General features: G+C 57.1%; 1 protein-coding gene and 1 long non-coding RNA gene across 5 annotated transcripts in view; one reads left to right on the forward strand and one right to left on the reverse strand.

The window, feature by feature from the left end:
* CERS4 (ceramide synthase 4) overlaps window positions 1-24,020 on the reverse strand; it is a 34,966-nt gene extending 10,946 nt beyond the window's left edge. Inside the window, exons 1-2 of one of the 3 annotated variants that reach the window (XM_045491822.1) lie at window positions 23,856-24,020; window positions 880-1,053 (exon numbers count right to left, since the gene is read on the reverse strand). In XM_045491822.1, the coding sequence (XP_045347778.1) occupies window positions 880-1,052 (173 nt within the window). In that variant the 5' untranslated portion in view covers window position 1,053; window positions 23,856-24,020. Of the gene's footprint in view, window positions 1-879; window positions 1,054-23,336; window positions 23,556-23,855 lie in introns of those variants that run through there. The other 2 variants (XM_045491823.1, XM_045491824.1) reach the window with 2 other exon arrangements.
* Window positions 24,021-24,624: 604 nt separating this feature from the next.
* On the forward strand, window positions 24,625-27,132 carry LOC123605238. Of its 2 annotated transcripts, XR_006715673.1 has the most exons (3): window positions 24,625-24,765; window positions 25,424-25,514; window positions 25,839-27,132. It is a non-coding gene; the product is annotated as an uncharacterized LOC123605238 (long non-coding RNA). The 2 variants fall into 2 exon arrangements; XR_006715672.1 differs by lacking the exon at window positions 24,625-24,765 and having other exon boundaries at window positions 25,267-25,514.
* The last annotated feature ends 813 nt before the right edge of the window (window positions 27,133-27,945 follow it).

The raw sequence follows: 27,945 nt of genomic DNA on the forward strand, positions 1-27,945 counted from the left end.
TCCGGCAGGAAGGGGGCCTGGCAAGGCAGGTCTGAATCAGCTGTGACTACAGTGTTGGTCCACGTGGAAAGCGTGGGACACCTGGGGCAGAGGGAAGGGGCCCTGGGAGAGCTGCCCGCGCCCAGGAGACAGCCAGGCAGGGAAAGGCAGGGAACCCCAGTGTGAAGGGGGGTCTGGGTCCCATGAGACACGACTGAAAATCTACAGGGCTTGGCACCCGGCTTGCTGGGAACCAGGGCAGGGGGGCCGGGAACCAGGCTGCAAGGGGGAGGGGAGAAGGGCGGAGGGATTTGGGCACAAACGGGAAGCCAGAGTGCCCAGCGCCTTCCTTGGGCAGAGGGAGGAGGGAAGGTGTTAGGAGCCGGGAGGGAGGGGAGGGGGGGGGGTGTAGGAGGGATGATGGGGGGTGAGAGGGATGCAGGGGGCTGATGGAAGGATGGTAGGGGCAGGGTGGGGGAGGTGAGGGAGGGCTGGTGAGGTGGAGGGTCACCTGGCCCGCAGGAGAGGGGCAGGAGGGAGCAGGCGAGAGTTTCTTTGCCCCCGGGGCCTCTCCAGGCCTGTCTTTGGTCAGCAAAGCAAGAACGCGTCCTCCAGGGCCTCCGCCCGTTTTCTGAAGACGCTGGCACGTGGGGACCCGAGCTGCAGCCCGTGTGGCGGGAAACCAGCCACCGGAGGCTGGAAGGGTGTGGGCGCGAGGGGCTGGGGACAAGACGGGGCTGGGAGAGGCACGCGGGCTCAGAGCCAGGCTCCGTCCAGGACACATTAGGACGAAACCCCGCGGGGCGTCCGGCCGGGGTGATCACGTCGTGCGTGCACGCACACGCGCGCGCGCACACACACACACACACACACACACACGTGAGCGACCCCGGCACTCACCTCTCGAAGGTGAAGCGCATGGCCACCAGGGCCAGTGCCAGGGGCAGGGCTGCCAGCACGTCCCGGGGGTGGGGGTAGACCAGGCCATCTCGGTCCTCCAGGGCAACCCACGAGCTGTTGGGTGGTAACCATAACTTCTCCTGCCAGAACCACTCGTTGAAGCTGGACCACATCCTGTGGACACGGGGTCCGGTGAAAAGGAGCTCGGCCCGCAGGACCCACGGGTGGGGCAGGAGGGTCTGCCACCCCGCCCTCGCCTCCCCCCCCCCCCCCCCCCCCCAGCGCCCGGCAGCCTCCGGCTGTGTGTCCTCAGGCAAATGAGCTGCCCTCTCTGAATCTCAAGTTCACTGGGCAAACAGGGACAGTAACCCACCTGTCGGCCCCGCCCGATGGGACACACAAAGTGCTTAGCCCGGTGCCTACTGACCCTTCAGACACAGCTCCTGAAAACAGCTAGTATTTTGCACTTTACAGATGCGAAAACAGGTGGCCAGTGGTCAAGGGACTGGCTGACGGGGGTCATCAACTCGAGTTCTCCGGTGTCCAGAACAGCTTCCCGTCACTGTGGGACAGTCCCTCCAGTGTAGCCCAGGACGACAAGGGAAATCTGCGATTCCCTTCCTGACCACCCGCCCTTCCAGGTGTGAATGTCGCTCTCTTGCTTGCTACGTGACTGCGGTTGGGCAAGAGGGTCCCCTGCATGACCCCGTCCGTGTGCCACGTAAGTGGAGCCTCCTTCTTCAAGAAAGCTTTCCAGTGGCCGTCTGGATGAGTCTGAGCAGTTGTGACCTTTCCTGAGATCCATCTATTGATCGATTGATCGATCTGCCTGCCTATCTATCTACCTACCTACCTTTTAAAGTTTTAAGCAGTCTCTACACCCAACATGGGGCTTGAACTCACAACCCCCTGAGATCAAGAGTCACATGCTCTTTTGACTCAGCCAGCCAGGCGCCCCGCCCCTTCCCAAGATCTTAAGACAACTGTCCAGACCCCCACACTGGTCCCCACTTAGGGTGTTCATCCTTACGGCCATCTGTCCATCTGCCTTCTTACCTGCTATCCATTCACTGTCCATCCATCTGTCCATCCATCCATCCATCCACCAATCCACCAACCAGTTATCCTTCCATCCATCCATCCGTCCGTCCGTCCGTCCACCTGCCCAGCTGTCCCTCTACCCATCTATCCCTCTACCTGTCAGCCCATCCATCCATCTGCCTGCCCAGCTGCCCATCCGTCTGTCCATCCATCCACGAGGTGTTCTCTGATCAACTTATACATGCCAGCATGGGGCTAGGTGATGAGGATAGAGCAGGGAAAAAAGGAGACACATTCCTGTCCTCATGGAGCTCACAGCCCAGCAGGGACAGCAGCCAACGCACAAGTAAACATTCGTGAATGAGGTAACACAGTGTGATGGAACCTGGTAGGAAATAAACAGGTGGCCATGACTTTAAATGAGGTGACCAACGAAGGTCTAATGAGATACCCTCTGACGTGAAACCCAGAGGTGAGAAGGGCCTCGGTTTATGCAGAAGAGGGTACTGGTGGTCGGGAGGGGCTTTCAGACAAACAAGCAGCAGGTGCAAAGGCCCTGAGGCAGGACTGAGCTCAGTATTGAGGGAACAGCAAGAGACCCCTGTGGCTGGAGCAGGGTGAGTGATGGGGAGAGAGGAAGGAGGGAAGGCCAGGGAGGGGGGACAGGGGCAGGTCACCCAGGGCCCACGGGCTTCAGGGAGGAATTCGGATGATTTCCAACATTTACGATTAAAAATGCAAAATGCATCAATCTTCTGTGTAGAGTCGCCTCTGGCAAATACAGGTACCTGTGTCATGCAGCCTCCTGTCCCGCCACAAAGCTCTCGTGCGTCTTCCCCCCTTCCCGGTCAATCTCCATCTCCCCCATCCAAAGGTAACCTCTGTTAGGGGCTCGAGTGGGATCCCTGGGTCACGGGGCAGTCGCCTGTTTCACTTCATAAGCAACTGCCAGACTGTTTTCTGGGGTGGCTGGACCATTTTCCACCCCCGCCCGTGGAGTCTGGGGGTTCTGTGGCCCTTGGTTTCATTTTAGATACAATGACAAGCTATGGGGTACTGGCGCCCGTGTGGGAAGTGGCCTTCTGGAGGCCGGAAGGAGGTGGAGAGGAGGGGCGCAGGTTCCCAGAGACTTTAAATGTTTATTTATGTATTCATTTTTTTTTTTAATTTTTTTTTTCAACGTTTATTTATTTTTGGGACAGAGAGAGACAGAGCATGAACGGGGGAGGGGCAGAGAGAGAGGGAGACACAGAATCGGAAGCGGGCTCCAGGCTCTGAGCCATCAGCCCAGAGCCTGACGCGGGGCTCGAACTCCCGGACCGCGAGATCGTGACCTGGCTGAAGTCGGACGCTTAACCGACTGCGCCACCCAGGCGCCCCTTATGTATTCATTTTTAAAGTAATCTCCATGCCCAACGCGGGGGCCCTGGAACTCACGACCCTGAGATCAAGAGTCGCACACTCTACCTGCTGAGCCGCCAGCCAGGCGCCCCCCTCGAGAGACACTGGAGGTCAGCGGTCTGAGACGGGGGCTTGTGGTGCTGAAATCAAGGTTGGGCAGGGCCGCATTCCTTCTGGAGGCGGAGAGAACCCGTTCCTGCCTTTTCTGGCTTCTAGAGGCCACTGTGCTCCCTGGAAGGCTGCGCCCTCTGTCTTCAAAGCCCACATCTCTCTCCCTGACCCTCCTGCCTCCCTCTATCAAAGACCCTTGGGGCGCCTGGGTGGCTCAGTCCCTTAAGCGACCGACTCGATTTCGGCTCAGGTCATGATCTCAGGGTTCACGAGACCAAGCCCCGCGTCGGGCGCTGCGTTAGGCAGGGAGCCTGCTTGGGATTCTCTCTCTCCCTCTCTCTCCGCCCCTCCCTCGCTTGTGCGTGCTCGCCTCAACGCCCCCTCCCCCTCCAAAAAAGACCCTTGGGATGACACTGGGTCACCAGGGAATCCAGGGTCACCCCATCTCAAGGTCAGCTGATTAGCAACCTCAACTGTCCTTTGCCACACGAAGCTTTCAGGATTAGGGACGTGGGTATCTTAAGGGGGCAGTACTCTGCCTACCACATTGCTGGACATCAACAAAGTGGCTGTTCTAGGGACAGTGACCAGAAGGGGGACGTGGGGTTGCCCAGGGTTGGCATGTTCTGTCTCCTGGTCCAAGTGCTATTCAGGTTGAGAAAATTCACAGAGTTACGCATCTACAACGTGGGCCCTTTTCTCTCTGCAAATTAAAATGTTTGCATTTATTTTTTTTTATGTTTATTTATTTTGAGAAAGAGAGAAGCAGAGAGAGGAGGAGAGACAATCCCAAGCAGGTTCTGTGCTGTCAGCACAGAGACTGATGCGGGGCTCGATCTCACGAACCACGAGATCATGACCTGAGCCGAAATCAAGAGTTGGACATTTAACCGACTGAGACACCCAGGCGCCCCGAGTGTACCCTTCTGATTCCAGTTCCAATGGGTGGGCTTCTCCCCCCCACGGCCCCAGCTGGCTGTCCTACAACAACTCAACAACGGAGGTGGCATCAGATCCCACAGGTCAAGGGCTCAGTCCTACAAGACCGTCCCCCCCCCCCCCCACTTCAGACACCAACTGGGCCTAAATTATTATTACCTGTGCTTCTGACCAACTGGCTATAAATCAGAGGTTCCCAGGACCCCCTCCTTGGGTTTGATTAATTTGCTAGAACAGCTCGCAGAACGCCAAGAAACACGCTGCTGATTAGACCACAGTTCTCTTGCAACAGGACACAACTCAGGAACAGCCAGATAGAAGGGATGTTGAGGGCAAGGCATGGGGAAGGGGCACCCATCTCCACATGTACCACACCCCCCCCCCCCATTTCCATGCATTCGCCAATCAGGAAGCTCTCTGAACAACGCCCTTTGGGTTTTCATGGAGGCTTCATTACAAAGGAGGCTGGATGAAATCATCATTCACTGATGACTGAGTTCACCTGCAGGCCCTGTCCCCTCCCTGGAGGTGGGACCAGGGGGCACTGAAAGTTTCTACCCTGGGTTCACAGTTGCTTCCTCTGGCAACCAGGGGCTTTCCCAAAGCCACCTTGTTAACATAACCAGAGACTCCTTGATCAGTCTTATCACAGGAAACTCTAAGGGTCTGGGAAGCTCTGTGCGAGACCAGGGACAAAGACCAAGCACCTATTTCTTATAAATCACAATAGGACAAGTCAAATGGAGAAAAAAGAAAAAGCCTCAGAGTCCGAGTCTCGGAGCCAGCAGGGCTGACGTTCAAGTCCATGGGGACGTGTGGAATAGCGCAGGGAGGGGCGGAGACAAAGGACCAGGTTGTGAGGCATCTGGCAATCAGCGAGGTGACTGATAATGGCAGTGCCACCAATGGACACCCTGGCAGCAGCTTGACAAGCGGCCGAGGGTGTGCGACCGTGGCTAGCCTAGACCTACAAGACTCGGGCGTCCCAGACAGAACGGACAGAGGGGGGGCGGGTGGACGCAGGGACGTCTGCCCGGGCGGTTGAGCTCTCTAGCAGAAATCATCTTCACTGACAGGCAAGGTTGGCTTGATCCCACACACCCACAGGGGCACAGGGACACGTGCCCAGGCCGGCATTCCCGCCTCCCAACCAGAGCCACACCCACTGCAGGGCATCTCCAACCCCCTCCTCACCCAGCGGACATCCCTCCCCCCTCCCTCCCCCCCCCCCCGCCCCCAGCACAAAGGAAGCGAGCGGGGAGTCCCGGGAAAGCCCCCAGCCAGCCAGAGCTGAAGCCAGAACCCAGGAGTCCAGGCCCCCAATGCCATGTTCTTCCCCCACTCACGGGCCACCCAGATCAGGATCCACCACAGCTGTGACGCGTGCAAAAGCCGTGATGAGCTTGGGAGGAGGAAGAGTACACACGGGCGATGGCATCTGCCAATCTGAGGCCTCGGCCGATGTCCCAGCTTCAAAGCCCACTGCCTGACGCTTCCTGCTCCCCCCCCCCCCACCAGAGGATTTCCCACAGCCAGCTTTCACAACTGCTGTCCTCTGCCTAGAATGCCCGTCTAATCGTTATTGCCCTATGTTGGGTGCTGAGGACACTGCATGGTGAGGGAACAGGCAAGGTCTCTGCCTCCACAGGGCTTACACCCCTTCCTTGTCTGTCTGGCAAACTCCTACGCATCCTTCAAAACCCAGTTCATTTGTCACTTCCTCCTGGAAGTACTCCCCGGTTGCCCCGACCTTGGATGCAGTTAAAGCCCATTCCCCCAGCCCTACTTCACTCACTGTGATACTGGGAGCTGGTCACAAAGTCTTTTTGGAACAGTGGGGGATGGAGAAGGAAGGAAGCGTGACCAGTCTGGAACTCCAGCACCCTCAGCTGAAGCAAGCCCAGGCAAACCTTTCTGGCATCCACGTCAGAACGATCCACCCGGACCGCAGAGGTCTTAGCCCCGGAAGCCCTACCCTGTCTCTAAAGTGTCTGTCCCCTCCCACCCCTCCACCCTCTCGATAAAGAAGAGACACTATGGCGTGAGAAGAGAACAGGGTCTGGAGCCCAGCAGACGGGCCAGAGTCCCAGCGGCAATGCAACCTCAGGCAGGCAACCAGGCTGCTCTGTGCCTCAGTTTCCCCATGTGTAAAATGGGATACCCACACGGCGTGGTGGGAATGACCCCTGGGGTAGAACGGGCACTACGTGTAACTGACTTCTGTATTAGCAGCAGAGAGGGCAGCGTGGGATGAGGGGCAGTCTGGGCAGGAGGGGTGCTGGCCTGCAGCAGGTTCTGGATGGTTCTTCCCAGAACCTCCTTGGCCTCTGCAGCCTTCCCTTAAAGCTGCAGCTAATAAACTCAGGCTGGGCTTGGCCAGGGCCACAGAGAGGTCATCTGGAGACTCACTGAGTGGCTGGTCCAGCCCAACCAGACTGAGCCTACGTCCCCATCACCCCAGCCCTGCCCCCAGTCTCCCAGCAGGACTGCTGGGTCTTGAAGCCTCTCTGGCCTCACTCCCAGCCCTGCCCCTGCCACCTGGGAGCCAGACTCTGATAATCCTTCTTAGCGGCTAAAAATATCCCCAGACCGGGAGAGATTAGGGCTTCGGGCTGATGCGGGGAGGGAGGATGAGCAGAGGGTCCCTGTCCCCGCTCAGAGGTCCGAATGAGCTTACGGCTCCCTGTTGGTCCCCAGAACCTCCAAACGCCCCAGCCCCAGCAGAGCAGGGCTGTGCACATAGGTTTGTTTTGTTTTATTTTAAGTCCAGCTGGAAATGCAGGACTTGCCCGGGTTGTGAAAAAGGAAATCAATTCAGACTCCAGATGTCTGGGCCGCCCAGGGACGGACACACACATACACACAGACTCCCGGCCCCTGCAGCCTGGCCTAATGCCTGGGGTCACCTGACTCTGGCTGGAGGCCCAGGCAGGGAACACATGATGTGCTAAGCGGGGGTTGTTTGTAGATAACCGCAGCCGCCCCTGCCCTGGGCCCTGGCTGTCCCCTCCAGATAGCCCTGGTTCCTCTGCTCTGGGCCTCTCTGCTCAGAGGCCCTGCGGGGTGCGAATGACCAGAGGGGGAGCCAGTCCAGGAGTCACTACCGTGCCGTTCTCTGCAAAGACCCCGAGGAGGGCCCCAGGTCCAGGGCTCTGCCTCATCCCAGCCCCTGCTATGCAGACACACGTGTGCCCTCCGCACCCCGGCTCTGTTGACACACCCTCCCTCACCGCGCTCACTCAACTTATTACGATGGCTGCTTGCCGGCCTTCTAATTCACCAAGCTCATTTCTGCCCCAGGGCTTTGCATGTGCTGTGTCCAACTCACCAAGCTCATTGTTGCCCCGGGGCCTTTGCACACACTGTCCCCTCACACAGCCCCGTGTCTGGCTCTGTCTCATTATTCATATCCCAGCTCACTCATCAGAGAAAACGTCTCAGATGGCTACCAAAGAAGCCTCTGTGTTACTCCGTCTCCATATCCTGTTCTGCTCCTTTAGTCTTCCTGTCCTATGTGAGCTCGTATTTACTAGTTTGTCCGTCTCACCTCAAGGCAGAAGACTCGTGAAGCCCCGAGTGTTGTTTTAGGCACCGTTGAATCCTGAGAATAGGGCCTGGTACATTAGATGCCAACCGTTTGCTAAGTGGATGAATGAACGGGTGGTACAGAGACATGGACAGGTGGGTGGGCACGAGGGCTTTGGCACAGGTGGTCCGACTTTCTCGAGAAAGAAACCACCGGGGCACCTGGCTGGCTCCGTCGGGGGGACGTGCGACTCTCGATCTCGGGGCTGTGAGTTCAAGCCCCACACTGGGTGCAGAGCCTCCTTGAAAAGAAACCATCTGCCTTGACAGGCAAGGTCAGCTTGATTCCCAGAACGCAGATCCACAGTCTCCCCATTTTTGGAACTGGGAAGCCCGGGCTCAGAGCAAGAAGCCACCGGTCATTCAGCCGGTCGGACCACCGACACTGGGGCCATGGGGGTCACTCTGCAGCTGCCTGGGGCTGGCCGTGGGCCACCCTGATGGAATCCGCCCCCTCCTACGGCTCCGGGGAGCCCCTGCGCTATCCCACACCCAGACGCTGGGATGCCCAAGGGCTTTCCCCAGCGGTCCAGCCTCCGGGCCTTTGCATCAGCCGAGCCTTCAGTCTGAGATGCCTCCACCTGCTTTATTCAAGCATAGTCTGTGCCTTAACCTGGTAGTGGGTATGTATGTCTTCATCATACTACCATTTAAGAACTACAGATGCATTTTACATGCCACTTCATCTACGATGTTTTAACGAGTGAAATTGAAGTAAGGTCTTTCGTATACTGAAATACAAATATTTTCTTCCACGTTCTTTTCATATTTATGTCATGTTTCTCAGACTTTGGAGTGTATCCGAAATTTACAAAGCACTTCTTTACAAACTCATCCTTTCGCTGTCTCCCCAGCGACTCCAAGTCGGTAGTTCTCAGAGGCAGATCAGAAGTCTGCAGTGTGGACAAGTGCCTCAGGCCCTCCATCTGTGCAGGGCCACTGGCAGGTGCTTCAAAGGACCAGGTCCTACCAGTGTTTCAAGACCTGGGTCAGATCGAATTTCTTCCTTAAGAACCCTTCTCTGCCCTTCCCACCCTCAGCAGAGCCCTGTCCCCATCCTGGCCCGGCCCCACCCTGCCCTGCCCCACCCCTGGGCCTTTCTTCAGAGATTTCTTCAGCCCTGGAACTTAGGAAGCTAGCTGGCTCTCAGTGTCCCCCTAGACCGTGAGAGCCAGGCCAGGGACAGATCTCTGGGGTCCCCAGCACCACCTAGCGTGGGGGTGTGTTGGGGGTGGGGTCAGTCTGGAAGGTTTCAAGACCAAGAAAGGAGAAGTTCAGGTCTCTTGGAGTTTAAGGGGCGGGGGCGGTGGGATCTGTCACCTGCACAGGAACTGATCAAGCATACGGCTTGGGGGTGAGGGGAGCCCTCTTGGGCTATTACAATAAAAACACAAGGGGCGCCTGGGTGGCGCAGTCGGTTAAGCATCCGACTTCAGCCAGGTCACGATCTCGCGGTCTGTGAGTTCGAGCCCCGCGTCAGGCTCTGGGCTGATGGCTCAGAGCCTGGAGCCTGTTTCCGATTCTGTGTCTCCCTCTCTCTCTGCCCCTCCCCCGTTCATGCTCTGTCTCTCTCTGTCCCAAAAATAAATAAACGTTGAAAAAAAAAATTAAAAAACAAAACAAAACACAAATACAGCTTTATTGAGGGACCCCTGACACGCAAAAAACTGCACACCTTAAGTGTGTGGTTTGACATGTTCTGATGTATGTACATATGCATGAAATCATTGCCCCAGTCAAGATAATGAACACATCCATCACTCCCCAGATGTTCCTGTGCCTTTTTGGAGTCTATCCCTCTCTCCCTTCCAGTGAAAACTTGCAATCCTGATGTCTAACAGTTGGAGATCAGAAGCCTCAGGGTTCCATATGATGAAATCTTTTTTTTTTTAAGTTTATTTTTAAGAGAGGGAGGGAGCGTGAGCGAGCGCGCCCAAGTTGGGGGGGGGGGGTGGTGTGCAGAGAGAGGAGACACAGAATCCGAAGCAGGCTCCAGGCTCCGAGCTGTCAGCACAGAGCCTGACGCGGGACTCGAACCCATGAACTACGAGATCATGACCTGAGCCAAAGGCGGATGCTGGATGCTTAACCGACTGAGCCATCTGGGTGCCCCACAATGAGATCTTACGTTATAATTTGAAAGGAGAAGGAAGACACAACACGGAGGGGCCCTGGGGACATTACATTCAGTTGAGCTAGCCAGTCACAAGACAGATACTGTTCGATTCTGCTACAGGGGGTCCCTGGAGGAGTCCTGTCCACAGAGACAGGAAGTAGACGGTGGGAGGCGGGGGAGGGGGTGAGGAGTCGGTGTTTCATGGCGATAGAGTCTCAGTTTGGGGAGATGAGAAAGTTCTAGAGACGGATGGACAACAATATGAATATTTTAACAGTACTGAACTGTGTAAAATGGTCAAGATCGGGGGCGCCTGGGTGGCTCAGTCTGACTCTTGATGTCATCTGAGGTCATGATCTCACCTTTCATGAGTTTGAGCCCCGCATCAGGCTCTGAGCTGACAGTGTGGAGCCTGCTTGGGATTCTCTCTCTGTCCTATCTCCCTCCCTCTCAAAAATAAATAAACTTTAAAAAATTTTTTTTAATGTTTTATTTTATTTTTGAGACAGAGAGAGACAGATCGTGAGCAGGGGAGGGGCAGAGAGAGAGAGAGAGACACAGAATCCGAAGCAGGCTCCAGGCTCTGAGCTGTCAGCACAGAGCCCGAGCGGGGCTCAAACTCACAAACCGCGAGATCGTGACCTGAGCTGAAGTCGGATACTTAACCGACTGAGTCATATAGGCGCCCCTAAATAAACCTTTTTTTTTTTTTTTAAATGGTCAGGATGGTAATTTCTATGTTATGTGTATTTTACCACGGTTCACTTTTTTTTTTTTTAATTTAAAAATTAACCAAAGGGACAAAAAGAGGAGGAAATGTTATGCTCACGGACTTGGGGAGGGGGCAGTCAAGGAGTTAAAAAAATAAATGCAAAATGCAGGGGGCCACTGATGACCTGATAAGTAATTTATGCAATGGAAAACCACCAGGAGAGCTCAGCTTCTGGGGGAGGCGGAGTTAGCCACATCGGACCAGCCAGCCCCTCGGGGACAAGAAACTCTACCTCGAAGCTAAAACCCCTCAGTGCTGCATTGTCCAACGCGCGGCAGCTACTAACAGCAGGGGGCTTTCTGAATTGCAATGAATGGAAATGAAATTTCAATTCAATTTCAAATTCAATGCCTCAGTTGCACCAGCAAAATGTCTATGCTCATTGGCCACATGTGGCTTGTGGCTACCCTAACAGGCAGTGCAGATAAGGAACATTTCCACAAGTCTGCTGGTGCTGCTCTAGCATGACCCAAAATAGGTAGCAGTTGGAGGGGAATCTATACCAGGGATAAGGGAACGGCCCAGGGCGCGTTTCCTTTTTTACTGTTATTCACTGGAAATAGAAGCCGGCTTGAAAAATGAGAAGACAGAACCCAGAAAGACGACAATAACTCAATGGGACAGGACACGCAGGAAAGGAGAAAGCCAGAAAAAGGAAGTTCCAAATTCTACACAAAAATTCTGTGCAGTGGTTCAGGGCAGGCTCCAACCAGCCTAGCTAAGGCTAAAAGAAAGGAAGTGAGGGATGCCTGGGTGGCTCAGGCAATTAAGTGTCTGACTCTTTTTTTTTTTTTTTAATGTTTATTTATTTTTGAGAGAGACAGAGACAGAGCATAAGCGTGGGGGAGGGGCAGATAGAGAAGGAGACACAGAATCTGAAGCAGGCTCCAGGCTCCGAGCTTGTCAGCACAGAGCCTGATGCAGGGCTTGAACTCACGAACCGTGAGATCTGACCTGAGCCGAAGTCAGACGCTTAACCGACTGAGCCATCCAGGCATCCCAGGGTCTCACTCTTGATTTCGGCTCAGGCCATGAGATTGAGCCCTGCATCGGACTCCACGCTGAGTGTGGGACCTGCTCAGGATTCTCCCTCTCCCCCTGCCCCCCTGCTCATTCTCTCCCTCTCTCTCTCTGAAAAATAAATAAACCTAAAAAAAAGAAAGGAAGAAAGGAAGTGAGATCTCACCTGTCACCCACCATAAGGAAAACAGACTTTCAGAGCTTGAGTCCAGACAGGTTAATTGCCTGATAAAAAATACATTTAAAAAAAAGCCGTGCTCTCCGGAGGAACACAACAGAATCCAGAGTCTCCCCAACACATCTTGACAGAATACAGAATACAACCCCAAATTACTTGACCCTTGAAGAAATGAGGCACCATGACCCATACTCAAAGCAGAAGGAAATTAATGGGGACTAACCTCTGAAATGCGCCAGATGTTGGAATGAGCATATAAGGATTTGGAAGCAGCTATTATAAATCTATTCAAAGATGTGAAGAAAAAAATAGCTACTACTGAATGATAAGAAACCTCAGCAGAAAAGCAGAAAAATGAACCAAACATAACTTTTTTTTTTTTTTTAAGTAGCCTTCACACCCAGCACGGAGCCCAACGTGGGGGTTGAACTCACGACCCTGAGATCAAGACCTGAGCACAGATCAAGAGTCAGACACTTAACTGACTGAGCCACCCAGCTGTCCCCTAACTGTAAATTCTAAAACTGAAATTACTTGAAATTAAAAGGTCACATGTGGGCTCGATTGCCTATCAAAGAAGATAAAAGAAAGAGTTAGTAAATTTGAAGCTAGATAAATCCTAAACATCCAAACTGAAGAACAGAGAAGAAAAAACAAAGATGAAATAAAAATGTGCCATCTGGGGTCTCCTGGCTGGCTCAGTCGGCAGAGCGTGCAACTCTTGATCTCAGGGTCATGAGTTCGAGCCCCACATTGGGTGTAGAGATCACTTAAAAAAAAAATCTTAAAAAAAAAAAGTGCCATCTGGAAATAGACAGTGGTGATGGCTGCAGGATGCTGTGAATGTACTCAATGCTACTAAGGTGCACACTTAACAGTGGTTAAAATGGTCAGTGTTACATTTTGTATATTTTCCCACAATTGGAAAAAAAAAAAAAAGTAGAGTCTCAGTGACCTTTGGGACATTATCAGATCTAATTAGAGTCCCAAAAGGAGAAGGAAACAAGAACGGAGCCAGAAAAAATACTTAAAGAAAATGAAGAGACTTTTAATCTTCTCCCATGGCCACATATATGCAATTTAAGTCACAGAAATAGGCTATAAGGATTATATTCTTATATGTCTGTGTGTGTGTGTGTGTGTGTGTGTGTGTGTGTGTGTGTATATATATATATATATATATATATATATATATCCACAATCAGGAGAGTTATTATATCAGGAAGTCAGGGGAGGGAGGAGCTGGTCTGCTTGTTTTGGGATTCAGGGATTTTTACAAGGAATGTTTCAGGGTGACTTAAATTTTTTTTAATTGTGGTAGAAAACGTATAACATAAAAATATACCATCCTATTTTTTTAACGTTTACTTTCGAAAGAGAGCGAGCGAGCGCATGAGGGAGGGACAGAGAGCGGAACAGAGGATCTGAAGCAGGCTCTGAGCTGTCAGCACAGAGCCCGACGCGGGGCTCGAACCCACGCACCGTGAGCTCATGACCTGAGCCGAGGTTGGACGCTCAACCGACTGAGCCGCCCAGGTGCCCCCATCCTTACTATTTTGAAGCATACAGCTCAGTGGTATTAAATACAGTCATATTGTTGGGCAACCATCAGCACCATTCATCTCCGGGGTTTTGTCTTGCAAAACTGAAACTCTGTCCCCATTAAACACTAGCTCCCGACTCCTCCACCCCCAAACCCTGGTCACCCCTATTCTGCTTTGTTCCTATGGATTTGATGACTCTAGGGACCTCCCACAGGTGGAATCATATGATATTTGTCCTTGAATGACTAGCTTATTTCACTGAGCATAGGTCCCAAGGTCCATGTTGCAGCAGCTGTCAGAACGTCCTGCCTTTTAAGGCTGAGTAAGGTTCTAGGGTGTGTATATATTAAAGGTGACTTTTTTTTTTTTTTTTTTAATTTTTTTTTTTTCCAACGTTTATTTATTTTTGGGACAGAGAGAGACAGAGCATGAACGGGGGAGGGGCAGAGAGAGAGGGAGACACAGAATCGGAAACAGGCTCCAGGCTCTGAGCCATCAGCCCAGAGCCCGACGCGGGGCTCGAACTCACGGACCGCGAGATCCTGACCTGGCTGAAGTCGGGCGCTTAGCCGACTGCGCCACCCAGGCGCCCCTAAAGGTGACTTTTTGAATAGAAAGTCACATGAGTACAAAAGGAACATAAAGGTTCCCACCGAAGGGGTGCTTGGCAGAGGACATACGGGCTCAGAGGGGGCATTTCTAGCTGTCAATACGCACCCCCCCCCCCCACCTCAGCTGACCATTAAGAAACCAATTCCCAATCCAGGTCAGCCCCTTCAGCAATGCCAGAGAACTGTGGGTTCCAGGTTACACTCTGATGGCACCCCTTATTCACCCGATCTCGTCTAACACCTGCCCTACTTCTCCCACCAGCGGGCCACTGGGCCCCTCTGCCGCTCCCTGGTGACAGCGTACATGGGGCCAGGTTCGGGTAGGGCCAAGTAGCAGCAAAAGCCAGGCTTCTTTTTGGGACAGCAGGCCTTGCCCATGCACGTACCGGGGATTGCCCAACATGCCTGGGGTGCTGGTACCATGCCAGGTGTCACCCGTAGAGGCTTGCCCCAGGGCAGGATCTGTGCCCTACCAAGGGCCCTACCTTCCTACGCTGGAAATGTTAGACATGCCCTGAGGAAGGTGCTGTGAGGGTCCCCATTTCGTGGATAAGCTGAGTCTCAGAGACTCTGAGTCATCTACCCGGGGTCACACAACTGGCAAACAGCTGGAGTTTGAACTCTCATCTACACCACTGGGCATCCCAGAGGCACACGGGCTCACGGAACCTCAGCTCATCGGCGGCCACCCTGGCATTCTTGGAAAGCAGACCCTGCCTTCGTGCCTGTGTGTCACTCTGTCTCCACCTCACTCCCACCCACTCGGCCTAGGTCCCCAGGGACTCCCCCCACCTCCCTGGCCAACCGCGGCCCGCGTGTCCATGACCTCTTACTGCGTATCCGACCCCTCGTCTGCCCCTCCCTCGGAGAACCGAGGCGTCCCGGCTCCCCTCCCCTCTGCTGTCCTGTCTCTAACCCATGCTGGGTTTCCTCCCCTCTGGCCCCAAATCCAGTCCTGGACCCCCACTGTCATCTGCTGTTGCTGGAAGCTGTGATCCACACAGCTGATCAGCACGGCTCCCAGGTCTCTCCCACAACAAACCTGCTAAGCCAAGACCCCCTGACTGCTCTCTCCCAGACGCATCGCGCTCAAGCCCTCCCCACCCGGGTGTGCTCTCTTCCTCCCCAGGCTTCTTGGCCACGGTCCCACCTTCCACCCAGTCTTTGGGGACAGGAATCTGGGAGTTGTCCCGGAGCCCTCCACACACGCCCGGGTCACGGAGCCCCTGCGATAGCATCCATCTGCCCCGTGACTAGCAAGCGGGTCCCTTCCCACTCGCGTCCCACGGCCACGCCCTCATGTCTCATGTCAGTAACGGTGGCCTCCTCCCTGGGCTCCCCGCCTCCGGGTTTTGCTCAGGCCGCCCTTCCAACGTGCGAATCAGACTCTTGGCTTGAAATCCTGCCAGAGTTCCTGCCCCCGGCACGTTGCCCCCAGGTACGCCTCCGGACCTTTGCACGTGCTGTTCCCCCAGCCAGTGATGCCCTCCCTTCTGCCTGCCGAGGCCTCCTGGTTCTTCATGAGTCTGCTCTCAGACACGTCCACCACCAGGAAGCCCTCCCCTCCATCCTTCCCACAACCCCGGCCTCTCCCATCTGTGCATCAGGCACCCACCCGTCTCCTTCAGAAGGCGAGTTTTGTTTTTCAGTACATTTATTTTCAGAAGAAACTTCCCCTCCCTCCCCTGAAGAGAAAGCCAGCGTCAGTGTCCCATGCGGACAGGGACCATAAGACAACCAACAATGAAAACAAGACGACGTTCAGTCCTGGCCGGCCGGCACCTGATGCTGATTAGGCTGTCAGCCCAGGTCCAAGCCTTCCTCGTCAAGGGGAGGGTGGCAAGTGCCTGTCACCTGGGCCTTAAAGATCCAGTGGCAGCATGGGAGGTTCAGGCCTCGATGTCCGAAGGGAGTGATTCTGTGAACTCTCCTCCCTCGTGGGCTGTCCTTGGGATTTCACAGGTGAGGAAAGTGCTGCCCAGGAGCTCATCGGTGGCTGGCATCTGGGAGGGGACAGGGGCCGGGGGGGGGGGGGGGGCGGGGGCAACCTGATCTGGGAACCACCCGCTTCGGCAGGAATTGGGGGACAACCAACCCAGCGGGGGGGAGGGGACAAGAGCCCTTTGGGCAAACCTCCAGGTGTGGGACTCTGAGAAAGTGCCTTCTGAGCATAAAGAGGGGTGACGATGGGGAAGGGCAGGGCCTTAAGGGCTCTGGAGCCGCAGCACCCCCAGGCACCTCCTCCCCACTCTGACCTCCACGCACCTGTCTGGGTTCTGGGTCAGGTAGCGGCAAACAGTGACTGTTGGGAGTCCACAGGCCTGGGCAGATCTGCTCCTGCCGGATGGTGTCAGGCAAATGGTACCTCCTGTCCTCCTATGAACTGCCACCATCCCGCCAGCCTGCCTAGGAAGGGTGGGGAGCCCGTGCAGGGCACATGTGAGCACTGGTCATCCTCTCCAGGTGGGGTAGGGCTGCGGGACTGGAGCATGGGGTGGAGAGACAGAGGGGTCCCCCCCCCCCCCCGCCCAAACGCTGTCTATCCGGGGCCCTTTAAGGACCAGAGGTGTTTTCATAACTAAAGGCCAAGCCACTGCACTTCCTCCCAGATGTCGGTTGAGGGGAGCCCCTCCTCCGGTAGGGGATGCACACAGATGCAGGGCTGTGCACTCATGCAGGGCGAGGCAGTGGTGGGGGATGGAGGGCGGCTGGGGCGCGCAGGGCAGACCGCTTTTCCCCACCCAGCCCTCAGCAGCACGCAGCACAAAGTACAAGCCTGTCCCTTCCCCCCTGCCCGGCACCCGGAGGACGTCCTGTAGCCACCCAGACAGCCCCTACTCCCACCCATGGTTCTTAGCCAGCGTCCGTGGCCGGACTCCCAGGGTCAGGTCAGATTTCAGAAATACCACTCCAATGCAATACCCAGATGTCCCCCTTGGCCCGAGTCACTAGCCACCATTCCTGCAGCCCTTCAAGTAACCAGCTTGCCTGTTGCTGCTTCCAGGAAGCCTTCCGGGACTTCCAGGCTGCATCAGGGAGCCTGTGGATCCTCCATTTGGTCCACATTATTTTTCCTTGTAACTGCCCAGGGACGTGTCCATCTCCCCAACGAACGGGGTGGGTGCAGGGGGGGGGGGGGGCTCTCCAACGAACAGGATCCGATTCCTGTCTGTGTCTGCTCTCAGCTCTAACTCTGGCCCCAGCTCCCATATTACCTCCTCAGAAGACCTAAGTTTGGGCAGCACAAGTAAGGCAACAAAGAATGCCTTAGTAAGCAACAGATACAATGTAGCCAAAACCTACAAGGGGTGGTGCTTAAAGAATATTTCAGTAACAACAGAGACATCCAGTCTCTGCCTCCGAAGCAGGAGTGAACTATCCTATGAATGAAAAAGTCAGTGGCTGCACACACCCATGCAGTTCTTGTTTCTAAATACTCTGTGCCCGATCTCTAGGCAATATTTGAGCAACGCTGTGTGCAAATGACTTACGTGCTTGTCAGATTTCCCCAAGGTCCCAAGCTGCGACCCCTTCACCTATTTCCAGAATTTCAATCAAGTATGTTCACTGAGTCTCGGAGGAATACTGTCCAAGGTTGAAATAGGTGAGCAGCTACCTGCCCTGTGGCTCACGCCCCGGTCTCGATCCAGAAGTTACCACAAGCATCTTTGACATGTCATCAACGCAAGCGCCACGGCTCTCTCTTGCTGTCTGAAAATCCTCAACCCCCAGAGCCAACTTCAGCAAAACGTAGGACCAACCACTCAGGCATGTAAGTAAGAGGCTTTGTTTCCCGTGCTAGTCCTCTGGGCTCTTAGAGTTAAGAAACACATCCCAGTGCATAAATCGCACCGTTTCTGCAGAGTGGTGTGAATTTCATCGTGTAAGAAGGTTACAGTAAATACACAATTACTCCAAGCACGTGCACGGGTACAACCACGCCTCCTCAGAATGTGCAGACCAGGGGAACCTCTGGACCCTCCATGCACGTGAAAGGGAGACATGGCCGTGGAGACACTGGACTTTAGTGTCAGAAATGAGCCCCTTTGCGAAACAGCACTGGTAACATACATCCTCAAGGGTCCTGGCATTTGTCCCGGATAATGGCCCACCAAAACCTTTTTCTTTTTATTTAAAAGTGAAAGATTCAGGGGCACCTGGGTGGCTCATTTGGGTAAGCCTCTGACTCTTGATTTCCGCTCAGGTCATTATCTCACCGTTCGTGGGGACAGAGCCCCGCTGACAGCACGGAGCCTGCTTCAGATTCTGGGTCCCCCTCTCTCTCTGCCCTTCCCCTGCTCATGCTCTCTCTCTCTCTCTCTCTCAAAAATAAACAAACGTTAAAAAAATACAAAAGTGAAAGATTCGAAATCCATCAAGAGGGGGAAAAAGTGACCTCCTCAGAGAGGCTCTGCTCCCCCCAGCCTCTTACTCTGAACGCATTTCTGGAAAATTCTAGGAACATGTGGGAAAGTTCCGAGTGTCCTGACTCGGGGCCTAAATTGCCCTCAGCTGCTTCCAGTCTCTGGCTAGCCACTCCACACCCCCCCCCCCCACCAACACACACACACACACACACACACACACACACACTCATTGTATGCCAGGGGGCTGGGGTCATAGCAGGAAACACACTAAATGAGGATCCCAGCCCTCATGGAGCAGAGGTCCTGGACGGGGTGAGGGTTGGGGGTGGCAAATACTATACATTTTATCATTAATTTATTTCATTATTCTGGATAGTGGAGAGAAAAATAGGGCAGGAAAAGAGATCAGGAATGGGCAGTGGGGGCTGCAATTTTAAACAGAAAGGTCAGGATGGTCTAAGAAGACACGAGGAAGCCACAGGGATAGAGCATTCTCGGCAAAGGGGACAGGCTGTGTAAAGGCCCTCAGGCCGGGCCACGTGCAGTAGCTTCGAGGCACAGAGAGGAAGCCCACAGGAACAGAGGGGCATGTGGGAAGAGGTCAGGGCAGGGGGGCGACAGCCTTATACTACGACCCACCCTCACCAACATCTCGGATGGAAAAAGGAGATCCAGACGCAGATGTTTCCAGAGCTCATCCTGCCTGCTCTCCCTGTCACTGTCTTTGTCCCCTGCCATCTCCTAATAGTTGAGTGAGACTCCCTTGTGCCCGCGGTGGCTCCTCAGCGCCTGCGGGGATCGTCGTCATAACTGAGCCAGGGCCAAAAAGAACTGCCCTTAGGCACACCCATCCCCAGTGTAGATAGAGATGGGGGTGGGGAGGGCAGTCGTGGCCACAGCATCCTGGCTCTCAGCAGGACCCCCAACCAATCTAGGTTCCAGAGTCCGAGGCTCTGAATCCTCTCATTAAAGCCTCTGAAGCTGGTAGGGCTTGGGGTCTGCCCGGCTCAGTAGTGGGCGTGGGAAGGGTAACCAGATCCAGGTGACCAAGCCCTCGTCCACATGCCTTACAGGGAGGGGCGGGGAAGGGGGCCCACTCCTTTCTCCTCCATCTGCAAAGGGAGTGACAGCAGGCCGATGGCAGGGCCACCCTCACGACACTCCTGCTTTGGTGTTTGCTGACCGCCGTCCCGGCATCCCTGTCCCCTCTCTGAGAGTGTCCCGCTCCAACCCCCAGCTCGGGGCCCTGCCGGTCACTGCTGCTGCCCCCTCCCTCCATACCCCCACCTGAGCCCTCTCCCTGGCTACTTCAGTGCTTCCGAGAAGTCTCCCAGGTCAGCTGAGCCCCACCATATGCAGGGGGAAGGCGGAAGCTTGCCCCCCACCCCGCTGGGAAAGGGGGTGGATTTGCTCCCTTCCTCCTGCCAGCAGCCGCCTGGGCCATCAGGGTTCCAGAAATGACCACTGTAGGAGGCCACAAAGCAGCCAAGCCATGCCCCTGCAAACTGCAGAGAGGTAGGGCTCAACTCCTCTCACCCTTCAAGCGAGGACCCTCCCAGGGCCTGCTGTTACTGGACCCGGGAGCCCTGAGACCTTCAGTCTCGTCGTAACCCCCTCCGCCCCCCCAACATTACTCCTCCAAAAAGTGTGCAGCAAGGAAGCTTCCTTTGGTGCACCGCTCGTCCCCGGTGCCGGCACTTCATAAATGCATGCTGGATGAATAAATGACGGACGTAAGGGTGGGAGAGGGGTGGGGCCAAGCGCAGGGCAGAGGGGTTCTCCAAGGTGTGGCTGGCAGGCACGTGGCCCCCCTCCTCAGACACACGGTCAGGGGATCCTGGGGCAAAATATGCGTTTGGGAGCCCAAGATGGGATGGGGAGAGAACAAGCTCCCGGCCATTCATTGTGGGGAACTGGGGTGACAGCCTCATATTAACAAAGGTATAAAGTCGAGATTGAAGGAGGAGAAAGACCTCCCAGATGCCACTCTGGTCAGAGCCTCTGCAAGGGTGGCAAAGAAGAGTCCATCTGGGGGCATCTGGGTGGCTCAGGTGGTTGAGCGTCGGACTCTCGATGGTGGCTCAGGTCATGATCGGGAGTTGGAGCCCCGCATCAGGCTCCGTGCTGAGCCTGCTTGGGATTCTCTCTCTCTCTCTCTCTCTCTCTGCCCCTCCCCTGCTCGTGTGCTGGCATGCACCCCGGTGCTCTCTCTCCCTCTCTCAAAAGCAAATAAAATACACTTAAAAAAAAAAAAAAGAGCCCATCTGAATGGCTTGGGGTGGGGTGGGGTGAGGGTGGGAAGGACAGTCAAGTAAGGGAGTAGAAGTCCTGCCACTGAATTATTCATGCAGAGGATTCAGAAACTCAGCTGCGCTGGCCATTTCCTTCTTTTTTTTTTTTTTTTTTAAACGTTTATTTATTTTGAGACAGAGAGAGAGGGTGCACGCCTGCGCATACGCGCAGGTGAGAGGCAGAGACAGAATCCCAAGCAGGCTCTGCGCTGTCAGCACAGAGTGCAAAGAGGGGCTCGATCCCACCAACCCTGAGATCATGACCTGAGCCAAGATCTAGAGTGGACGGTTAACCCGTTGAGCCACTGGCGCCCTTCCTCCTTCTTCCCCAGAGCCCTTGCCACCTACTCCATTTCGTCCTGCCCTCTCTCTACCCCCCCCCCCCACCCCCCATGGGGACCTCTCCCAACCTCCAGCCTGGCTTCTTCAAAGCCCGCCTCCAACCCGGCTGCGGAGCAGGGACACAATTTCCAGATGCCGCAAACAGTACCTGAACTCGTACCCGAACCTGTTCCCCAATCAGTGGCCGTTCCACTCCGCCCCCCACCCCCACCCCCTTCAAATCTCTCGGGGATCCAGGCACCTCTCAGCTCCATCACGATCTGGACCAGTCAGCTGCTTCCATGCTGGTCTCAGCTCCTGCTTGTGGCTCCTCCCATGCACCCCCCAGTCTCTCCCCGCTGGAGTCTCTCTGCTCTGTTACTTCTTAGGCGTCTTCAGTGACCCACCAATGGTCACCTCCTCCGAGAAGCCTTCCCTGACCCCTCCCCAGGCTGAATCAGGCCCCTCCTCTGGGCTCCCTTCCCCCACACATCCAGACATCTGCTGTTTCATCAGGTGCTTATTAGCAGCTGGGCACCACACTCGCCTCTGAGGTGCTGACTGCTATTATTCCCATGTTACAGGTGAAGAAACTGAGGCGAGAAGGAGGTGAAGTCACTAGCCTGAGGGCACTGAACTCATACAGGCAGGACAAGGTCAGAGGCAGCCTCCGGACAGCCGGAAAGGGGACAGCCTGCGGTGCCCAGATAAGAGAGGAGCATGTGCCCCGCCCCCCCCATGCCTGCTTTCCTGTGGGCATCCCAAGGGTGATGGCCCGTTCCCGCTCCCCCCCTGCCAAATACAGGAGCCCAATGGCTCCTGGGCCGAGTGATCACTCCAAGCCAGGCGCTGGGCCAACCAAACACTTTACACGCCTGACTCACTCAGTCTGCAGAAGGCAGGCCCTGGGTCTGGAGGTGGGCGCAGTTACACAGCGCTCCCATTTCTGAGAGCAGGCAGAAATGGGGGCTCCTCAGGCTGTGCACTCCCACTGGCTCTGGAGCCCTCCCCCAACCCCTCAGGCGTGAGGCTGCGGGGGGTGGGGGATCAGCCAAGTCCTTTCCTAGCCAAGGCTTCCTCTGATCAGAACAACATTCCCAGGGATAGGTTCTACTGACCCATCTTACAGATGGGCAAACAGAAGCTCAGAAAACTTTCCCTGGGGTCACAAGGCCAGTTCAGTGACCAAATCTCCCAGCTCACTCCTACCGCCTCTCCCTTCCCCTCTCAAGACACCCGCATTGGGAGTAGGTGAGCTGGAAAGGCACGGGACGTCCTGGCTTGGCCTACCCGGGCTCAGGTGTGCTGCGTGAGGCTCCTCGTACCCCTACCCCAGCCATGCTGATTCACAGCAGCTGCTCTTGGAAGGGGACTGAGTTGCGACTGGGGAGCTTCAGAGGCAACCCCACCCTCCAGAATGTGTTCCTCAGGCAGCCTCCCTAAAAGAGACCCAGGTCACCCTAGTGGGGCCAGCGCGGCCCCTGCACTCGGCCGCTGGACACCTCCCCTGGGTGTGGAGTTGGTCTCCAGGAGCCTCCCCCCATCGGGCGGCATTTCAGGGGGTTCGCCAGTCAGACGCGGCCACAACAGCCCCACCCCACCTGCTTCTCCCTCAGTTTCCCCATCGCGGAATGAAAGGCCCCTGCATGCCCCCAGCTGCCAGTGCCAGAAATCTCCTCCCAGCATGTTACTTCACGCCCCACTTCTAAGCAGGCAGGGAATGCAGAGGACGTCTTCTGCCAGGAGGTACCCCCCCCCCCACCCGCTTTCCACCGCTCCTTCCAGGGGGGTGCAAACCAGCAGCCTCCTCCCGGGACTCCTCCCATCCCTCCTGCCCACAGCACGGGATCTTCCTAAGACACAACACGACCGGGGAGCTCACTTGACTCTAAGCCTCCCGTGCCCCCCCCCACCCGCCCCCAGACCCGAGAGTGGAATTCACTCACTCCCCGCCATCTTCGAGGCTCGGGCCAAACTCTCCCCACCTCCAAGCCTCCCTCTCCGCGCTCCAGCCACGCTGGCCTCCTTTCTGCCCCGCAGACACACCGGGCTGGGCCCCGCCTCGGAATCTTGGTGCTTCCTGGGCCTCAGCAGCCCTCGCTGGCGGGTCCACTCAGCCCGGATGACACCTCCTCCGACAATCCGTCCCCCACCCCTTACCCCGTCTCCCCGAGGTGTCGTCTTCCCCGCACTCAGCGCGGGCTGGAGCGATCCGAGTCTGTTTACGCGGTTGCCAGCCGTCTACGCAGCCGGGCTGCGAGGCCAGGGCCCCGGCTGCGCCCCCAGCGCGGGCACGTCGGTGGCCCCCACGCAGGCGCTCGGTGTGGGCTCGCGGGTGTCAGACCCACACGCCCGCGGCGCTGCTCGCGTTCACACATCCGGATGCCCCCCCCCCCCCACCCCGCGTCGCCGCGCCGAGCTCGCCCCCACTCCCTCCCTCCCGCCCGCCCGCCTCGCAGCCGCGTCCCGGGCGCTCGCGGCGCCGCGACCCTCGGGGGAGCAGGGCTCGCTCGGGGCGGCGGCCGGGGCCTGGGACCGGATGGGAAGCGCCGAGAGGCCGCCCGGGGACGCGGTGATGGGGACCGGGGCCGCCATGGCCGCGGAGGCGGGGCCGGGGCTCGCCGCGAGGGTGGCGTTCCGGGCGGCGTTCGGGGCGCGGGGCGCGGGGCGCTCGCTTACCTGGGGGCGCAGGCGGCGGGGCGCAGCGGGGACGGACGCGGAGAGGAAGGAGCAGGCGCGGCCCGCACGCGGCAGCGGGACTCTGCTCCCGGGGCCCCCTCCGCCGTGGGCCCAGGAGGTAGGCAGGGGTGGGGGGGCGGGGCCTGGAGGGGCGGGGCCGGGCCGGGGCGGGCCCCTGCGGGGCGCGGGGTCCGGGCGGCGCTCGGCCCCCTCCGCGGACTGGACCGCTTCCCGGACACCCCCGCCCCGCGCCGCGGGGCCCCGGCCTAGCTCCGCCCCCAGGCCCGCCCCCCACCCCCCCCACCCCCCCACCCCCGCTCCAGGCCTGTCCGGAGGCGCGCCTGGCCGAGAGCCAGCGGCAGGTCCCCGGGCTGCGCCTTATCTCTCTCCTTTGAACCCAGCACCTTCGGCGCTCAGTCTGGCTCCTGGTTCCGATCCGCTCGCCGCACGTCCGCGCGATCCCCTCCTGCCGGGTCCCCTCTTCTGGCCCCGCCCAGACCCGCGCATCTGCACCCACACCGCGTGTGCCCTGATCGCGGGAGCACACGGGCCGGCCAGGCATCGATTGCTGGGGAGGCCCGGACTGTCTCGGGCCTCAGAAGCCACCTCGGGTTCCCCACTTGTCCCAGATTGAAGACCGAGCCGCCCCAGTTCGGAGGCGTGGGGCGGAAGCGCGCGCAGAAGCCCACTAACTGCCCAGTTGGGAGGTTGGGCGTAGCGGAGGGCAGGCAGGCGGGTGGGGTGCGGGGGGTCAGGAGGCAGAGCAGGGGAGACGGGCCCGCGTGGGTGGTGGGCAAGCCCCCAGCCCTCTCTTGCCGGATGGAAGCGAAAGTGACCCGGGGTCAGCAGTGCGCGGGAGCAGGGAGCCCCGGCGAGCCTTGAACGGAAGCCGATCCTGAATGGGGCGCAGGTAGTCTGTGAGCGCCTGGGTCGTACCCCGGGGAGGTGGGGGGGGCGGTGCTCACGGCCCAGCTGGCCCAGCCGAAGGGAAGGGGGTTCCAGAGCTGCTGGCCAACGGTCCCTCACCAAGTGGCTTCACCTTTGAACAATAAGCCTCTCCTTGAAGCACATCCAGGGCGAGGGAGGGAGAAGGCCGGGCCTCTTGGGCGTGGGACCCTAAGCCGGTTGCTTCACGTTGCTGAGATTTGATTTCCACACATGGGAAGCAAGAGGGGCCCGAGAGCCTGTGCCTCCCAACCCGCTTCTGGTCTCCGCACTTGCTGTTTCCTCCACGAGACTATTTTTTTCTCTTTTCAAATGTGCGTGTCCTTCTCCCTCAAACCCTCCCTCCCTCCCCCTGTGCTCCCAAGAGCTCCTTTGTGCACGGGGGAGAGGAAGGGCCATAAAGCCACTTTCCCAGTTGCAGGGCCCAGGAGCTGCGGTTTTATCGCCTTGCACCTGGGGGGTGGGGGGGGGGGAGTCCAGGCCCCAGGGGAGAAACAGCAGATCCCTGGAGAAGTAGAGGGGGAGGCCCCTGAAAGAGGATTTGGGTGGGCCAGGGTCAGGGACAGATTTCTTGGCTACCCTATGCCCTCCTTTTCTCCTGCCCCCACCCCATGTGTGAGCAGGGAGTATTCAGGACAGGCTTCCTGGAGGAGGTGGCATCTGAACCCTGAGAGGTGAATGGATGGTGGCATTAAGTGGAGTTAGAGTCCAGAGGTGAGTGAAGAGGGCAGCAGGGTGGGGCCAGCCACCAAGGCCCTCCAGGGCTCTCCCAGGAGAGGCACAATCAGACTTCAAATCGGACTCTGCCGTGGGGGCCGCTGGGGCCCGGTGGAAGGGGTTCGGACAGGGCTCTGGGCATCAAGGGAGGCCAGGATCTGGTCGGTGGGAGTTTCTAAGCCCGAGAGCCCAGTGTGGGGTGTCTGGGGAGGGGGAGCGGGAACCCTAGGGAGGCCGGCCCAAAGCTGGGACCAGAGGCAGAGAGGGGGAGCGCCTTGCTTCCCCCTCCCCTCTGGGTTTTCACACCTTTTGTGCTTCAAGGGCAGACCCAGGTGGAAGATGCTGTACTATCTGAAGATGAAGAAAGGGGCCATGAGCCAAGGAACGCAGATGCTTCTAGAAGCCGGAAACACCTTCTCCCCAGGAGCTTCCAGAAGGAACATGTGGCCCTGTGGGCACCTGGATTTCAGCCCAGTGAGACCCGTTTTGGACTTCTGACCTCCAGAACTGTCAGATAACCGTGTGTTCTTTTAGGCCACCAAGTGAGTGCTGACTTGTTACGGCAGCGGTAGGAGACTCAGACCCCCAACCTCCCGCCCAGAGTCCTGCTTGTGTTCTCAGAACCAGCCCCCCCCCCCCCACCCACACACACACACATCTGGACTCAGTTTCCAAATCAGCAGTCTGGGGCCCCATCCAGGTCAGACCCACAACCCCTGCAGCATGCACCCATCACCCACCCCTCCAGACCTCTGAGCCCCTCTGGGGGTCTCCGGGGCTGCTGCTCCCTTGTTCCAGCAGGGTGGGGACTGAAATCCCACAAGTCTGTCACTGCCTCTCTGTGCCCTGCAGCGCCCAACTCACGCCAGGTCTGCTGTCCCAGGCCTCTCTGTGTCTGGCTGTCCTCCCTGGCCTAGCCTTTGCCAAACAAGACCTCTGTCCTCAGTGGGGGGCTCCTCTCCCCAAAGGCAGGAGCCCCCGGTTCAGACAGTCCCGGGCTCATGTTTGTGCTGTGTGAACTCGGGTGTGTGACACAGCCTCTCTGAGCCCCAAGGTGTCCTCATCTGTGGAATGGAAGAGAACCAGGCCATCTGGGGGACAGATAGGTGGAGGGACCCCTGCCTCCATGCTGTTTCATCCAAGTGGCCTGGGTCAGGGCTGGGGAGGGCTGGGACGGGTCGGATGGGGTAGGTGGAGAAGCCTTTACGCTGTCTGTTCCTCCTGCCTGGAACGCTTTTCCTTCTTCTTGCCAGTCCGCGTGGCCCCCTCCCGCCATCCCTTGGGCCTTTAGTCAGGGGTTCACGCTGTCCACCCATCCTGCCACCCCCCTGCCTGCCACTGCCCCCCCCCCCACCAGCTGTATCTCCCCAGCCCTCCTCCCTCTCGGTTCCTTTTTTATCCTGTGCCTGACAGCCTCCTCCTGGAAAATGTCCACCCCTCAAGGCTGGGGGGCAGGGGGGGGGTCCCATCTTGATCCCCCAGTGACCCTAACGCTGAAACAGGGCCCGGTACCCAGTGGCTGTTTCACAGATGTTCCTTAAGGGCAGAGAGGATGGGGCGAGGCAAGGTGGGAAATGAAGTTTTCCAAGAAGGGCTCTGAAGAGGGCCTTACTGGCTATGTCTGTGAGTCGGCCTGCCTCCTTGTCCGTGTGTCTCCAGGTCCCTCTGGGTCTCTGTGTTTCTGTGTGTGTGTGTGTGTGTCTGCAGGGGTGTCTCTGTGTTTCTGGGGTGTCTGTATGTGAGCGTCTGACTGGACGTACACAGCTTCAACTTCTCCGGCCACGGTGGGGGGTGGGGGGTGGGGGGTGGGAGGGGGGATACTGAGCTGTTCTCCCTGGAGCGACTCTGCCTCCTTCCATCCTGCTGCTGCCTCCCCAAGGGCCCTGCCAGCTTCCCAGTGTCGGCGGGATAACCCACTTGAGTTGGTGACGCCTGCCTGCCAGCCTGAGGTTCCCAGCAGCCGGGCAGGGAACAGCATGACGAGGCTCCCGTGCTGGGAGCTTTATAGAGATGAACATACCCACCCCTGTCTGTGGAGCAAGTACATTAAAAATTCCCATTTCAGGGGCGCCTGGGTGGCTCAGTCGGTTAAACGTTCCGCTTCTGCTCGGGTCCTGATCTCATGGTCCGTGGGTTCGAGCCCCGCGTCGGGCTCTGTGCTGACAGCTCAGAGCCTGGAGTCCGCTTTGGATTCTATGTCTCTCTCTCTCTCTGCCCCTCCCCCACTTGTGCTTTTTCTCTCTCTCTCTCTCAAAAATAAAATAAACGTTTTAAAAAAAAATTCCCATTTCACAGACGACGACACAAGCCCAGAGTGGTGCAGTTAGCTGCCCGAGGCCACACAGCCAGAGAGGAAGCTTGAACTCAGCTTCTCTTGACCTCTTATTCTCTGTCAGCCCCCGCTTTCTTTCCTTTTGCTGGTTTTGGC

This window comes from Leopardus geoffroyi, chromosome A2, assembly GCF_018350155.1.
Source record: "Leopardus geoffroyi isolate Oge1 chromosome A2, O.geoffroyi_Oge1_pat1.0, whole genome shotgun sequence".
Taxonomy (NCBI): domain Eukaryota; kingdom Metazoa; phylum Chordata; class Mammalia; order Carnivora; family Felidae; genus Leopardus; species Leopardus geoffroyi.